Raw genomic sequence first — 15,913 nt, 5'->3', positions numbered from 1 at the left:
GGAAGAGGACAGAGAGAATGTTTCTCCTCACATAATAGGCTGGCTTTTCGTAATTCTGCCCATTTAAATTATATGTACCCAATCGTGACTCTTAGACCATTGATAAGGTACATGTGAACTAGTTTGTTGAAGCTTATTCGTTATGATGAGCGAGATCGCTTGACGCTTGCCGTCGCTATCACCGTACCGGCCGATCTCCGTGTCGCGCACTGCGGACAGTTTTTGAAAGCCTGAAGCAACATTCTCCACTGCACAAACTCCACCCCCGATAGCAAAAAGTGAATGTTTTTTTCTGGTTGGCCAGTCAGGGAGTCTCAGGGACCAATCAGAAGGCTGACAAACGGTCTATTCAACATTGACTTGAGTAAAAGTGCAAAAGTATTGGCATCAACATTTACTTAAAGTACTAAAAGTAAATGTACAAAATGTATGAAAATAGCAGACCTACAAGCTCACAACACGTCGCACCAAGACGCGTTGTGAGCTTGTAGATCGGCTATTTTCAAATATCCTTAGTAAAAAATACGGCTAAAGTGGTTTATGTATGTTTTATAAGATATAATATATATCTGCAATGTAACTAACTAGTAACTAAAGTTTTCAAATAAATGTAGTGGAGTACAATATTTGGATCCGAGATGTAGTGGAGTAGAAGTAAAAGTATTTGAAATTGGAAATACTCAAGTAAAGTACAAATAACTCAAAAGTGTACTCAAGTACAGTACTTAAGTTAATGTACTTAGTTACTTTACACCACTGGCAAAGCATGTACTTTTGAATACCCAAGTATTTCTTATAAGCAAGCACTCCAGTACTCCAGTAACGCGAGTACAACTTTCACTTGTAGTTGAGTAATATATGAACAGGACTCAGGAGTATACTTCGACCAGGGGTCATCAATACGTCCGTACACGGCAAAGACATGCTCTTGTCCGTCACGCTGTTTTACTCACCATTATAATGTTCTTATTTTTATCATAATTTCCAATAACTGAATGTCAAGTCTCTAGGTTTTCTTCAGAATATGTACAGTATGACACATTTACTACGACACTATGGCACATTATGAGTCCAGTGCAGTCCACTAGTATTAGTGGTTCTCGAACGTTTTATTTGCAAGGACCACCATAACACCAAGGGTCCATTTGGTTTCATTTGTACACTCTCAGAGTTGCATACCTATTATGGTCATTCGGGGCAATCTCTTTATGTGTTTCTGGTAATATTGTCCACTCATTATGTATGTCCGTGGCAGTTCTTTTTTTTCTTCTTTTTTTTTTGACAAATATGTCCACCAAAGACCAACATGGCGATGACCCCTGGACTTTGACACTGGGGGGTCAGTACTTTGTCCACCACTGAGAATAACACCAGATTTCCATCTTGTTAGGATTCTGTGACCAGGCTGAAAAACCCTTCTGAAGACTAATGACCAGAGAGAGAGAGGAGGGACGGGAGGGAGGGGGGGGTGGGGTGTTCTGTGCCATGCAGCGCTCGCATGCTAAGATGAATAGACAGAACGATGAGCCTTAGTGTTATGTTACGAGAACATAGTAGTGAGTGGACGGGGGGAGGAGGGTGGGATTTAGTTCAGTATGCGCAGGCCTCTACATCAACAGACGGATAAACCCCGGAGAAGAATGCGTGCCAGGCGACAAATGTATCAGCGGCTTGCTGGGGCATGAAAATGTCAGGTGTCAGCGGCGAGCCGCGCGGCCGTTGCTATTTATACGCACTGCCGCCATGTGTTGGATGTACACATAAGGCCTTGTGAGTGAGGGTGGCAGCATGAGGGTTAAGAGTCCTTCCAGGCAGAGGAGGAGGGAGAGAGAGATGAGTGGGTGACGCACCTCTTTATCAGTCACGGCTAGAGACAGCCTGAGAGCCCCTACCCCTCTCCAACCCACCACCCCCCCCCCACCCACCAGCGGCCTACGTGTTGAGACAGGTTGGGCAGGGAAATGTCAGCGCCATTGAGGGGTGGTGGTGTGCATGGCTAACAACCACACGGAGGGATAAGGGAGCTAGCATTATCTCATCTCCCCATCTAGCAACACTCACTAGGCTGCAGCTGAGGGCCGTGCAAATATAGACCAGCGACAAACATAACAAACGTTCCGACAGCAACACACATGCCACACAGCGCGTGCTTTTTTCAGGGAACAGGGTGTTGTTTCAGTAACCGTATTTCTATTTTACTTTCTTGCTCACTCTCTCTCTCGCTCTCCCCCTCATTCGCATTCTTTGCACAAATATGTAAATTACATAGGAATGAAAATCTATAAAAAGTTCTCTTCCAGCAAAAAAGCCAATTTAGCTCATTTACACTTTTGTTCCACAGCCGAGTTCCCCTCGCAGAGATCTACCGATTTTCTTCAGCAAGCTGTCTCGCAACGAAGTGTATAAATTTGCCATTTTTACCGTCCAATTAGTGACTGGCTGGTGGATGAGTAACCCCATCAAAACACATCAGTCGGCATTTTGTTACATGGCCTTTTCCAAAGCCCTTGGGGACTGCGGGGGCTACTGCGTCCTCGGTCCAGACAAAGCCTTCTAAACCAGGGGTTTTATTTCCACATTGTCCCCCTGTCCCCCTCCCTCTCATTGTTGATTTTTCCACTATGTGCAAGGCCAGGGCATTTGTACCAGTCTGTTAGGCCCGCGTCAAAAGAAAAAGCATCCGCTGTCGACGGCTCGGCCATTCTTGTTATTCATGTCATGCCTAGTGGTTTAGTAGGGCAGGGTGCAGAATTTTCCAGAAGCAGCTGTGTGAGCTAGTGAAGCTGACAGTGCGCCAGCCCAAAAGGGCTTCTCTCTCTCCCCTTTCCCTCTCCCTCTCTCTCTCCCTCTCCACCCCTCCCCCTGCCTTCCCTCTCTCGGCATGCTTGGCTTAGTGCCCAGACTTACTCAAACTCACACTCAACCAGAAATATCCGACCTCCTCCTCCCTCCCCCCTCCCTTCCTGAACATATCCCACTGGCTCAACAGAGAAGCTTCCATCACTGTGGATGACATTGGATCATTTTTCCCCTCTACACATTCCAGCCAAAGCGGCAGACAAGGGAGGGGAGGGGGAGCGAAGCGGGCGGGCGGGCGGGTGTACGGCAAGAGCAGGACTGCAGTTTCAACTCTATGATTATATCATTACAGAGCAGCAGACGTGTATACTGTTTACCAAAGCACGGCCTGTTATTAACATACTTTACGAGATGACGGTCGAATACAAGTGCGCTTTTGTTGGATCCGCCCACTGGAGAGCCCCGCATTTGCCAACGGCCCTTCACACTGAAATTCAAAAAATGCTTTGTCCGGGTTTTGCCTGGTGGCTCAGCCAGTTACTGCCCGGACCATAGCGCTGCTTCTGAGTGGATCCGGGTTTGAATCTGACCCGCCATCTTGCCTTGTACTTTATGTCTCTCTGCCCTTGGTTTCCTGTCTCTCCACACTTAACCTACCTGAAATAAAACATAAAATACCAAAAAGAAATCCTGCCACCGCCAGATCAACTACTACTGAGCTATAAAAAACCTCTCTCATATTCTATTCTATTATTACTCCCCACACCTGTTGTAAGCTGCTCTGCCGCAGTTATCATGTATTCCGTAGCCTAAGCTAGCCCTCTAAATAAACCAGTCCATGCTACGCAGTTGTGTAATACACTTAAAGTCACCCCCGGTGCCAATAATAGTAGACACCTGTCAAACACAGGCCATGCATGTACTCAGTTTGACCTGACCTCATGTTTCTCTCTCTCTCCTCTCAGGTTCAAATTCCCCAGCCTTGAGATGCAGTGTAAACACTTGTGTGCAATACATTTATTTATCTAACCAATGCAGTTGCCAAAACAGAGCAAAAACAAGGAGAGGAGGGGGAAAGCTAAATAATTTGACGTGTTGATGGGCGAGGGAGAGTGAACAAAGGCAATAAAAGCTTTATTCAGCCTCTGCAGACGTTCAGTGCAGTGGCAGCTGCTATAAAGCCTTGACTGACAACAACATTAGCGCTCAGAGGAGAAATGACTCCCACTCAAGTTATGTAACAACCCAGAGACTACAGTGTGTGTGTGTGTGTGTGTGTGTGTGTGTGTCACATTCCCTAACAAAAACAAAAACGACAGGATATCCAAGAGTGCTCCTCCTATCCACCGACAAACAGTGCAAAGTCAAAAGGAGATGAAACGTGATGAGCAGTCCTGTATTCACGCAGCAAAAACATAAAAGTTCCCTTTGCTTGCACCGCTCTTCAGAAATGTTTGCGGTGTTTTGTTGTTCGGCGTGCGATGGTGAAAGTTAAGATGTGTGCTTGTGGCGAAGGCAGCTGATTGGCTGCAGACAGTGTGTGACCAGGGAGGGATTGTGTCCCAGCTTGAACCACCAGTAATTGTCCGTGGCTCTAAGGAGGAAGGAGAGAAAAAAAGACAGAAGAGAAAACAAAAGAGAAACAGAAGTTACAGTAGAAAGACAAAGACACAGAGCAAGGGAGAGAGAGAGAGAGAGAGAGAGAGAGAGAAACAACCGAGGGAGGGAGAGAGAAGAGCAGAGAGGGAACAGAGGAGGACGGAGGAAATGAGCTGTTGCGAGCATCCCATAATGCATCACCACAGATCTGCTGACACACCCCGACCGACACCAATACATTCATCAGCCCTCCGATCTGTCCTCGCCATGCTCGCCTCCCACCAACTGACTGCAGACCAGCTAGGCAACCAGTTTGGATTCAGAAACCTCTAAAACATAGCATATCCTACATACCACAACGTTACCACTGTTAGTTAAGATATTACCTTATTGTGACTACCTGAAAAACACGTCTTTACCAGACATTGCCTCAAGATGCTACAGCAAGCCTCTGCAGTCTTTTCTGCATACACAACAAATGCTGTATTCATACCCTTACATGGGCGACAAGTCACTGCCGTCTTTGAAGACAGACACAGATGGCCTGCGCTCACGTGCCATCGCCTCCATTTGAACGCCAGCACTCGCCTGACCAGCGCGCCTCAGGGGTGCAGAGAGCCAGCCAGTCACTATCAACCCGCAAGCCCACACATCCCAGCCCTAGTCTCCTCTACCTTGACAGCTCGGCCTGTAACCCATTAAACAGCCACAAGGATGGCAGACAGTGTGGGGAGGGCCAATCACTATAAGTCCTGATTTATACTTGGCTGCATGCCGGTATCATGCACCAAAAATAGGTGTTCTACAAGCTCACATGGCGTTGCAGTGCGACATGTTGTGAGCTTGTAGATTGAACACATTGACTCTCGAGCTCTCAAGTGCGTGGCCGACTGAGGATGGCTCTGAGGCAAAGTTGTGCTATCACTCACATGTTTACTTTTAGCACTGCTCGAGTTGTCAGTTAAATCTAACTTTAGCCTGGCATGTGAGAGGTGGCAACAAGAGAATTACTACTGTGACTAACACGCCTCCTGCTGCAGTCCAAAATATATGGTCTCTCTGGAGAAAGAACAAGCTCATGCGTTTTTAGTTAACAAAACACGATCACTGCAGCTGCTAAAACACAGCAAAATCCTGAGTGATCAGTTAACTCAGAGTGTAACTAGAAGCAGTGCTCTTCCGAGCACAGGTCTCCACCAGGCTGTGCGTCCTGGTGGTGCTACTGTATAATAGGCCAATGTAAAAAGGGTGGCATATGTTCTTCACATTAGATCTTTCATGGCAATCGGATGCTGCATGCATGATTTGAGTGTTCCAAAAATGTGTTTTGCTAAAGTCTACCTGCTGATGGCGCTATAACAGGCCAATGTGAAAAAGGTAGCATTTGTTCCTTGACCTAGTGGAAATATGTGTGGCAAATTTCACGGTAATCGCAAGCTGCATAGATGATTTGAGGCATTTTGTTCAAAAACGGAGCAATCCTGCAAACTTTGGAAGCTAATATTAGCCAATCAGGATGGAATATGAAATATCAGATGGATCGGACTTGATCACATGACTATAGAGATACTATGTACCAATTTGCGTGATTTTTGGATAAAATCTCAAGGAGTAACATCCAAAAACGTGTTTTACATAAGTCGGCCCAAAGGTGGCGCTATAGAAGGCTGATGTGAAAAATGCAGGGCAAAGGTTTATCCTTAGCCTTTAGGGAGTGCGCTTACAAAGTTTGAAACTGATCGGTGAAGTTATAGGTAAAACCACAAATCGCCCTGTTATAGCGCCACCATGAGGCTGATTAAAAAAAATCAAGTGGCATTTCTTCCTCTGCCTAGTGGGAACGTGTGTGCGCGATTTCATGATAATTGCACTTTGCGTTTGGGATTTGAGGCATGTTGTTCAAAACAGCTCAATCCTACAAACTTTGGAATCCAATCTTAGCCAATCAGAATGGAATATGCAAAATCGGACAGATCCGTGTCGATCGCATGACTGTCGAGATACTGCCTACCGATTTGTAGGATTTTTGGACAAAATCTGTAAGAGTAGTGCACAGAAATGTGTTTTACAAACATCGGCCACTAGGTGGCGCTAGAAAAGGCCCATTTGAAAAATGTAGGGCAGAGGTTCTAGATTGGCATCCAGGGAATGTGTGTGCTCACTTTGGCAGCGACCGGGCCAACGGCGACTGAGATTAGCTGCACACAAACTGCGAGGACGCACGGACGCACGGACGGACGGACGCACGCACGGACGGACGAAGGGGAAAACATACTCTCCCCCATGCCTTCGGCTGGTGGAGACAAAAATGGACACCTGTGTTTTGCTGTATATTTTTGCCAGACCCATGAAATGGGTAGGGCCTACATAAGCAAATGTCTGTCGGTCCGGGTTTTCTATATAAAGGGTATATATGATGATGACATGATGATGACATGCCTACAAAAGGCATGATGTCATAAATGATGATGACAGACAGGGGGTCTGGCACAACCAGGTTGACCTGGTCTAGTTACAATACAAACCCCTCAACTGAGATATTTTAAGGGCAAATAATATGGGTCTAAATCCAATCAGATTCCGGAGAATAACTCTCGACTCTCTTTTCCTATTCTCACATTTGGCATGGGGAGCAGTATGTCATCTTATCAGCTGATCCGGAGCCAGAAGCCAGGAGTAGTTGCTCAGCAGAAAAAGGAGGATTGTGCTGGGCTCGGCTAGAATACGCCTGCTTTTGGATCAGCCGTATACTTTGTCCTCATCTCTCTCACTCTGCCTGCTTTTTTTGTATTCCTTCTTTATTCCATTCCCTTCCATTTTTCATGCCGCCCCCCTCCTCCTCCTCTGCATTCGCCTCACTCTCTTCCTCCATCTCTCTCCCTCTCTCTGCTCTACTTTTAAGATTTGGCAGCACTCCAAGATCTGAGAAAAACATTGGAGGCACAGCCTCGTTTTGATGTCTGGTAAAGGGAGAGTGAGAATAGAGTGAGAGAGTGAGAGAGGCAGAGATAGAGTCCTCATTTCCATTTCACAGACCCGATTCACAACACCAGGGTAGAGTAGAGAAATACAGGGGTTGATAGTGTGTGTATGAGGGATGGCGCAAACAGCAGACATAGATCCGAGATCGCAAATATAACAAATATTAAAAATAATAATAATCGAGTATTGAAAAACACACAAGTATAAATGCCATAAACAAAGGATGCAATTCCCTGTAAATATTCAAAATATGCATTTCATTTGTAAACTAGTTCATGTAACTGTGTTCCTGAGCGGTACTCCAAATGGAAAATAGCAGAAAAAGGTTGAGTGAAAGATATTTAAAATTATACAGCCAGTGCAATTCAGGAGCTGGAAGTCCCAACAGTCTCACAAGAGACGAAATTAAACAAATTTCCATCCTCTAGTCTGTAATCATCTTTATTCTGCAGCTTTGCATGGTTAGCAGGCCGTACCCGCCATATGCATGCCATTTCTATGCGCCGGCCCTGAAAATCAGTGGGGAAATTTTACATATCCTGCGGATTCAGCTGTGCTCCTCCTAATTGCATGGTTCGAGCTCCAGCCTCTCCCCGAGCGCCGAGAAGAGAGACCGTCATTACTAGTCTCACAGGAGACCAAGCCCAACTCCAAAGGGAAAGTTTGATTGATGAAAAAAAGAGGCAGATCCAAGCGCGTCCTCGATACATTCGCGGTGACCTTGTTTTCCCTGACAGGTCTAAAATTAAACAGCGGATCAGTTATACTGGGAGCCGAGAAATGTGGACCAGATTCTCCTTTTGGCATGTCCCTGTCTCTACTCACTTTCAGGGGATTACAGCCACACGAGCATGGTTTATGATTTATTGAACTAAAGCATAGATTCATTAGTGAAACTACTGGCTCTATTCACTACATCCTGCATAGCCCTTCCCCATCCTGCTCCAGTGATTTGACACTCGCTTACCATATCCAGCTCTTTAAAATGTTCAAAAGAACCCGAGTGGGTGAGAATCTACAGCATGCTCCAACGCAGTTGTTGCCATTTTTAATGACAGAATGTAAAATTATGGCAAGGAGCATCCTGATCGTGTCAATGATTGTGATATGCCTACAATGGAATATCCGTTCAAGATCTAAAATCTCTCTTTGTCTTGTATTAGGTTTCCCGAATACTTTAAAGAACCTTTCTTAAAAGTGGCAGCTCTGGCTGTAGCCTAATTCATGCCAAAGTGAAAAAGTGTGTTGCTTGGCAAACGTTAAGTATTTTCAACTGAAAAAAGGATTTCATTTGGTGTGTCTGGTGGCTCTACCTGTTAGTGCACTTACCACATGCTCCTTGTGAATTGCGAGGACCCGGGTTTGAATGTCTCCTGGCATCTTGTCTTGTTTGTCTGCCCTTGGTTTCCTGTATCTCTACGCTCTCCTATCTAATAAAGCAATGAAAATGGCACAAAAAAAGAAGAAAATTGTAAGTTTGTAATTTCTTCTGAGCGTTTTTTCCATGCAACACATTTTGAGAGAAGCATACATTTGCCTTACAATTGATAACATTGTCAAGTATTATCCTTCAAGGAGACAATGGCTGACAAATCACATAATATTGTTTGCACTGCATCACAAAAAAACAAGATACGGATCAGTGCTCAAACTACGTTTGTTGTGATATCAACATCGTTTTCTATAACTAAATATGGGTCTACAATTGGGTTAACCATTAGAAGAAAGGTGAACTGCTGGTAAGGGGAAAATACTGTTTGCATCACACGTATCTGTTGCTGGCTTTCACTTAACTTGATTAACAGGACTTTGTCAAATAAATCAATCACACAGCCAATGAGGTATTTTATGACTATTGATCAAGCAATATTTTGCAGCAGCTTGATTAAAAGGAACGTTTTGCTTGGAGTGATAGTAAGCTGTAAGCTGTGAGCTGGAACACCGAGGACACTTGATCTTCATCTTACAGTCTAATATGATGATATATATCTTGGTAGAAAACCTCATACTGCATCATTAGGCAGACAAAGGAGGAATATAAATTAGACTAGGAGAGACATCAGGTTCACCTGGACAAACATGTTTCACTATGTTCTCATTAAGACTATACTATAAAAACATTTGTATTAATAATAATGCATTATTATTGTTGTTTTTATTATTATAACAATAAAGCACATCAATCTATGCTTTCAGAAGAAGAAATTATAAAAACATAACCAAACTGAAGTAGAGTATTTGTACATACAGACCTTGTTGTTTGCGGAGGCCATCTTGCGTGTGTCTTTTCATGATAACGATGATCTGTAATTCAGCTTTGGGTGGAAGGGGACAAAAAACAGGCGGACCTTAAAACCAGGATTTGTCATGTCAACATACGTTTTTTCCGAAAACTCTTCTCTAGAACGGCGGTTTACAACATTGGTGCTCAAAAATAGCAGTTATAGAAGCTTGAGCTTGTACATCTACTAATTTTGAAGATTTTTGATCAATCTTGAAAGCGTTTGAATCCGTTTGAATAAACACAAATCTTCTCTTCTGGGGGTCCCTCTTCGTGGCACAAAACATTTTCAGATGGGGGTCCACGGAGTTAAACACACACCATTTTGGGGGTCCTTGGCACGAAAGGTCGAAAACGTTTGAGAACTAGTGATTTAGAAGGCATTTGTAGATTCAGGTTGTAATGGGTTAAAATGTTCTGCAGATTAATTGACAAAGTGTACTCAGGGACCTACTGTTGACCAATCTTGCTGGTAGCCATGCAACTCCAGAGCCTTGTGTTATGTAGTACCACTCTCAGACACAGATACGGTATAGGCCAGTGGTTTTCAACCCTCTTCACATCAAGGTCCCTCATTTATTCAGCATTTGAGTCACACAGACCAACAATTTGATGAGATGGACCCAAAACTTAGAATATTTTGTTGTCGTTGAATAGGATTTTCTCCACAATTCCATGATGTTGGTGCCATTGGAGAGAACAGGCAAACGTTGATTAAAATAACAATTCTTCTACATTTTCTATTTGTGTAGACATGTAAGTTAAGTAATGCAGAATTTTAACAATAATTTAACTCTTGGGAGCGTAAAATAAAACCAATTTGTTTCATTTTACACTCTCAAGAGTCAAAGATCTAAAGGGGTCCATTTGGTTACCAACTCTCCATTTAGCTGGGGACCACCTGGAACCCCCCCTCCCCAGGACCACTGGTGGTCCCCGAACCACTGGTTGAAAACCACTGGTGTAGGCCATTTCAGTCAGTGGTGTCAAAACTGGGATTGGATTTGGAAGTGTGATAAACTCCCAAAAGGAAATGTTCTTTCGTTGTCATTACATCATGTGCTGGGTTATGAAAATAATGTTCCCATCACTGTTATCTTCTTATCTCCAATATCTTGTGAACATCCTGTGTGCTCGCGACAGTGTAATACTACACAACATGGAATGTGATAGGCTGAACTTTGCTCTCCATAGCCATAGAATGAAATGAAGGGCAAGCCAGTAGTACGTAAGGTGCAGAGGGCTAAAATATCAGATAGAAGCGTGTATTCTACAGGCTCAGCTGATAATATGATGAGGTGGTTGAGTTTCCATGCCCCACATCTAAACATGAGGGGCAATGTGACATGTGATCACCGAGCCAATAAAGTGAGTGACACACTTTATCAGACTGGCCATAGTTTCTAGTATTAAAGTCCAACTGATAACAGAGAAACTGATAAATGTCCAACAAATGTGAAGGCAGCCATAAACAAACAGCTGTCTGTGAAATTAGTCATGCTTCAGCTTGGTCAAAAAGACACTGGTTTATTAGCTTTCTTGCTCTTATGCAACATTCTAGAAAAAGAGACGTGTTTGGCCAATTATGTTTTCCCTTATTTTACTTTTCTTTTTTAACCAAATTCTTTACCAAAGAGATGGGAGCAAATGGCATTTTGCTTTAACAATATAAATGAATGAAGTAACATTCGAGTATAACTGCAGACCATCCACAATACAAACTTTATGAGTTTGCAGGTATATGCCATATAGCCAGCCTTACTGTAAAGTAGGCCTAGTAACCACATAGAATTCGAGGCCATGACCATGAAAAATGAAACGCTATGCTCTATGCTGCCTTTGTCCGACCTACATGATTGTGCTTTTCACAAACCCTGTCTTATTAATTCACGTCGGTTTAAGAAGATAACAATGTCATTGAAAGCATTTGCATTTTGTTGAATGAAGAAACAAAACACATATAAGCTAGGGAGATATAGCCTATAGGCTGTAGCCCCCATTGTTGCAAAAACACGTGCGTTGTCGAATGCTAATTAAGGGAATCATGACATGCTTGTAAAGAGCATAAGGAAGATGTTTTAAATTATTATGTAACTGGAGTGACATCAAATCCTTGTCCGTTATAAGTTACCTTCCAACCCAGTGGAGCTCTCCCCTTCCTGCGTCTTCAAGGCTCAGCTACATGCTTTAAGGTTGTATCTCTTTTCCAAAACAGGAACTATAACGTGCCTGTTAACGACCCCATAAGCCGCCATTCATTGCTCACAGAGATGAGGCTAGCTGCAACATAATGGCTGTTTTTATAGCCGTGCTGCAATGCCTCTGCAACGATTAAAACGTGCAACCGAGAAGGTGTTTTAACCGAACTGAAGTCTGTATGTAGGGTAATAGCCTGCGTTATTGTTTTTGCCCTGGAGGGATGCACATGCATTGCACCATGGCGGAATTCCACAGCATGTGACCCGATGAAAGAATGTAGTTCCACACATGTGATACACTACAGTGTGGTTACTACACTACACTACTACACAACAAAAAAGGCGAACATTATAAAACTGGCTTGGCTGGCTTCAGAAACTATTCAAATTCGATCTGTTATCTCTTTATATTAATGTTTATGATTCTGTTCATATTTGGCAATGTTTCTTTCTTTGAAGCCAATTAAATGAACTTGCAACAATAACCTGCAGCCAAAATTCCATGTTAGCTAAACCAGCCAATGATTTCCAATCAGACACGAATGATTAACTGTCCTTAAAAAAATAAACAAAATAAAAAGAAAAAAGATTTAAAAAATAATAAATAATTAAAAAAAAGTATTTGTAAAACTTCAGATGACTTAATGGTTAATGGATCATTTATAATATGTGGTTGCACTATATTTGTGGTTAATGTCTGGTATTGTCTTTGCAGGCATGTGCACTTTCTCCCTTTACTGACTCAACAGATTCCATCTGGCTGAACATGATTTGCCACCTCATTCTTTCTGTGTGCTGCAGCCAGTTACAGTATGGGGGTGTCTGCACAGTAGGTAGGGACATATTTGTTAAAAACAACCATGTAATTTTACAGCATATTTTCCCATCATGAAAAGTGTGTGTGCAACAAAAGTCACTACTGGGTACTACCCTGCACCTTTGCATTAGTTATGCAGCTTGGTACAGTGATCTGTTTATATTATGCAGTGTGAAGCAAGCCTCCTATGCCGTCACAACAAGCTTGTGTAATGGAACATAGTGCCCTATCTCACACTACCTATGTTCACACAGGACTTACAACTTTACCACTGAAATGAAGCAAGCTCAGACAATAAGTTCATACAAGATCAGAAATTGTATTTGGCAATTTTTAAACAAGTGCATACAAGTACAGCTAAAAGCATTTCAGTTTTGCCAAGTGCTCGTAGAGTAGCATTAGTCACATTCTACGTTAAACAGGAACTGCCACCAGATCTAGAAGTACATCAAGAATTTTGTTAAACATCAACAAAGAGGAACGTATTCCATTATAATGAGTACATACCTTTATCTTCAAAAATATAGAAACACAATGTATTCAAAAATCAAAAATTATACAACCATGTTTACGAAGTATACTCTTCCCTTGGGTCCAATATGTACAAGTCCGTTAGTTTGTTTGAATGGTATGTATGTGTGACATTTATATATTTATACTCATATTTTTGCTTCCCCCACCCCAAAAAATTGTTCAAACAAAATCAAGGGTCCCTCTCCTTTTTTACTTTCACATCCCCCGCAAGGATGGTGGCGATTTCTCCCTGCATGAAAGCCCACGGTACATTTGAACCAACGAGGGGACATTTCTCTCCACTTGGACAGTACACTTCACCCGTGGCACCTTGCTGCTTTATGCTTTCCCTCGAGCACGGGAAGCAGAATTTGTGAGAGGGCACAGATGGGCACTGAACAAAGTGTGTGTCCTCCAAACGCTCGTGACACAGAGTGCAGCACAAGGGTATGCTGCCAGGTACCGAGGAGTCCGGAATGCTTTGGGGGTGCACTTGGTCCATGCCTGGCACGTGGGGGGTGCCTGCGCCCGACGCCTCCCTCTGGGTCAGCCTCCTCTGGTTCATGGAGGACGGCGAGAGTGGGCTGCTGCTGTTTCTGCGGGTGGTGGAGTGGACCTGGTTGGCATCCTTGGGCGAGCTGTTCCCACCCGCGTTGTCTGCGGCCAGGATGAGCGCCGCCATGGGGGACTGGCCGTTCTGTGCAGCCTCAGGTGGGGTGGTGCGGGAGTGGGGCGATATCGTGGAGGGGGGAGAGGCGAAGCTTGGCGGAGGAACCGGTGGCATTTTCAGTCCTTCGGTAGGTGGTGGCAACCACTGCTGCCCTTCTCCGTTTAGCTTGGCAGCCGTCCCCTCGCCTTCTGGTTCCGGTGAAGCTTTTCTCTTCATGCTCCGAGGGTGTTTTCCTCTGTCTGGTGGTAGGAAAGGGTTAAACATCAGTTGAGGCACAACTCACAGACAAGGATGCATAATTCACTGTAAACGGATCATGCATTTTTGCTGTTCTCTGCTCGAGCACAGTGTACATATTATGCACTAAATGTAGATTGCATTATGGGAAATATTACAATTTTACACTGACATGCATGATAGTTATTTGTCCACATTTCCAGCACGATAGTCATTAAGTTAGTGCCCAATTTTGATTGTGCTAAAGTTGTTTTATCAGGAGAATGTCATGTTTAACATGTTAAGCTGTACTGTAGAGTCCTACCTGGTTTGGACGCCGTGGCACTAGCTTCATAGCCCATAACCCTTTGTTGCATGGCCGCATGGTCCTTCTTGAACCTGCTGTCGAACGTGTGGAGAGCCATCAAATCCCTCACCGTTTTGCCCTTGCCCATCCAGTCCTGCTCAGCTCTGTTTTTGTGGCTCTCTGATAATTCTGGCGTAAGACTGTCGGGTCTGTGTTGTTTATCCTTGCCCTCTCTTTCGTGCTCGGAGCTGGAGACCGAAGAGGGTCTCTTGCCCATATCGTTCGGGCTTCCTGCCGCCAGTGCGGACGGAAGCCCCATTTGTCCCGGTCTGCCGTTGACAGCGTGCACGTTGGGCATGTTCCCGTTAACCAAAGGCACTAGATTCGGGGGCACCGCGCTATTCCTGCGAGGGTTGGGGCTCTGGCGGTTCAGTTCTGGCGGGTCGTCTGGCTTAGGAAATCCGTTCGGAACAGGAATGCCGTTCGCCTGCCTCCCAGACTGATACTCTGGACCGCCGAGCCTGGGCGGGCGGTCGGACGAGAGAGGGTAGCGGTCCAGGGGCTGTGGCGGCCGCGAGCCGGGGTCTCCTCCTCCCGTCGAATGGTTGATAGCCTGAATGTCTTTCCCGGAGAGCTGAGACTTCCCCCCCGGCCCCGGAGATCTCCCCTCCTGGAAGCCGTGAGCCCTCTTGAGCTGCCGGGCCGTCTCGATCACGAACTCGATCCGGTCGGCACCCTCGTAGTTGACGCATCCCCTGCACACGGGCTCGGTAAAATCCCAGATCATTGCCCAGGGCATTCGTGGCAAGTCACATAAATAACACGACTGCCTCCTGGAAGCAGCGACCGCCGCGGACGACATTGCCTGCCTCTGCCTGCCTGCCTGCCTCTCTCACAAGGGACAAAACCGAGCGAAAAAATATCTTCTTCTCCCTGGTTTTTTTTTTGCAGCTAGTCGGTCGGTCCACAAAAAAGCTCCAGCTCCTTAAAAACGAGACGGGGGGCAAGATCCGTTTAGAAAAACCCCGTCCCCTCCTGACTACAGCAACAACAATGAAGTTACAGGGAGAAGTTCATGACAGTGTGTGTACTTTACTACGGCGCGCCTCTATCTATCTCCCTCACTCTCCCTACAACCGTAGAGCTCAATGTGGAGCAGTGACGTCATCAGCCAACACTAAACTCACATTCTATTTTACTTGATTCTTCGACAGCCCCCTTTTAGCGCAAAGCTCCGTCAGTCACTGCCCCCTTTTTTTTTTTTTTCATTACCTGAACTGTCGCCAAAAGCACATTATATATATGTATATACACACACACCCTGTCCGGCGTCTTCCGTTCCGCCAACGAACCGAAGGACTATAACCTTGTTTATGCTGAGTAGTAGTAATAGGGTGGGCAAAAAAAAATCGATATATCTGATTCAATATATTAAAATTGAATCATCAAGTTCAGAATTGAGAATCGTTCAGATTATTATTTATTTGTTTATATAGGCCATATTTGTATTTAATTATTTTCGTTTGTTGTT

General features: G+C 44.5%; 1 protein-coding gene and 1 long non-coding RNA gene across 2 annotated transcripts in view; both read right to left on the bottom strand.

The window, feature by feature from the left end:
- Window positions 1-9,660, bottom strand: part of LOC308296862 — a 123,560-nt gene extending 113,900 nt beyond the window's left edge. The window contains exons 1-2 of the long non-coding RNA XR_013962644.1: window positions 9,633-9,660; window positions 8,710-8,810 (exon numbers count right to left, since the gene is read on the bottom strand). This is a non-coding gene — a long non-coding RNA (uncharacterized lncRNA). The remainder of the gene's footprint in view (window positions 1-8,709; window positions 8,811-9,632) is intronic.
- A 3,321-nt stretch (window positions 9,661-12,981) lies between these two features.
- irf2bp2a (interferon regulatory factor 2 binding protein 2a) lies at window positions 12,982-15,526 on the bottom strand. Its single transcript, XM_080739825.1, has 2 exons — window positions 14,401-15,526; window positions 12,982-14,098 (listed from the first exon to the last, which is right to left on the bottom strand). The coding sequence occupies exons 1-2, from the start codon at window positions 15,242-15,244 to the stop codon at window positions 13,380-13,382; spliced, it is 1,563 nt and encodes a 520-aa protein (XP_080595951.1). The 5' UTR covers window positions 15,245-15,526; the 3' UTR covers window positions 12,982-13,379.
- Between the last annotated feature and the right edge of the window lie 387 nt (window positions 15,527-15,913).

This window comes from Nannobrachium achirus, assembly GCF_963921795.1.
Source record: "Nannobrachium achirus genome assembly, chromosome: 13".
In the NCBI taxonomy this organism is placed as follows: Eukaryota; Metazoa; Chordata; class Actinopteri; order Myctophiformes; family Myctophidae; genus Nannobrachium; species Nannobrachium achirus.
This window is presented reverse-complemented; position numbering and strand designations above follow the sequence as displayed.

Coding starts and splice junctions, on each gene's coding strand:
- irf2bp2a (XM_080739825.1), bottom strand. CDS start 15,244: ATGTCGTCCGCGGCGGTCGCTGCTTCCAGGAGGCAGTCGTGTTATTTA. Junction 14,099..14,400: donor TGCCACGGCGTCCAAACCAG/GTAGGACTCTAC, acceptor TCCTACCACCAG/ACAGAGGAAAACACCCTCGG.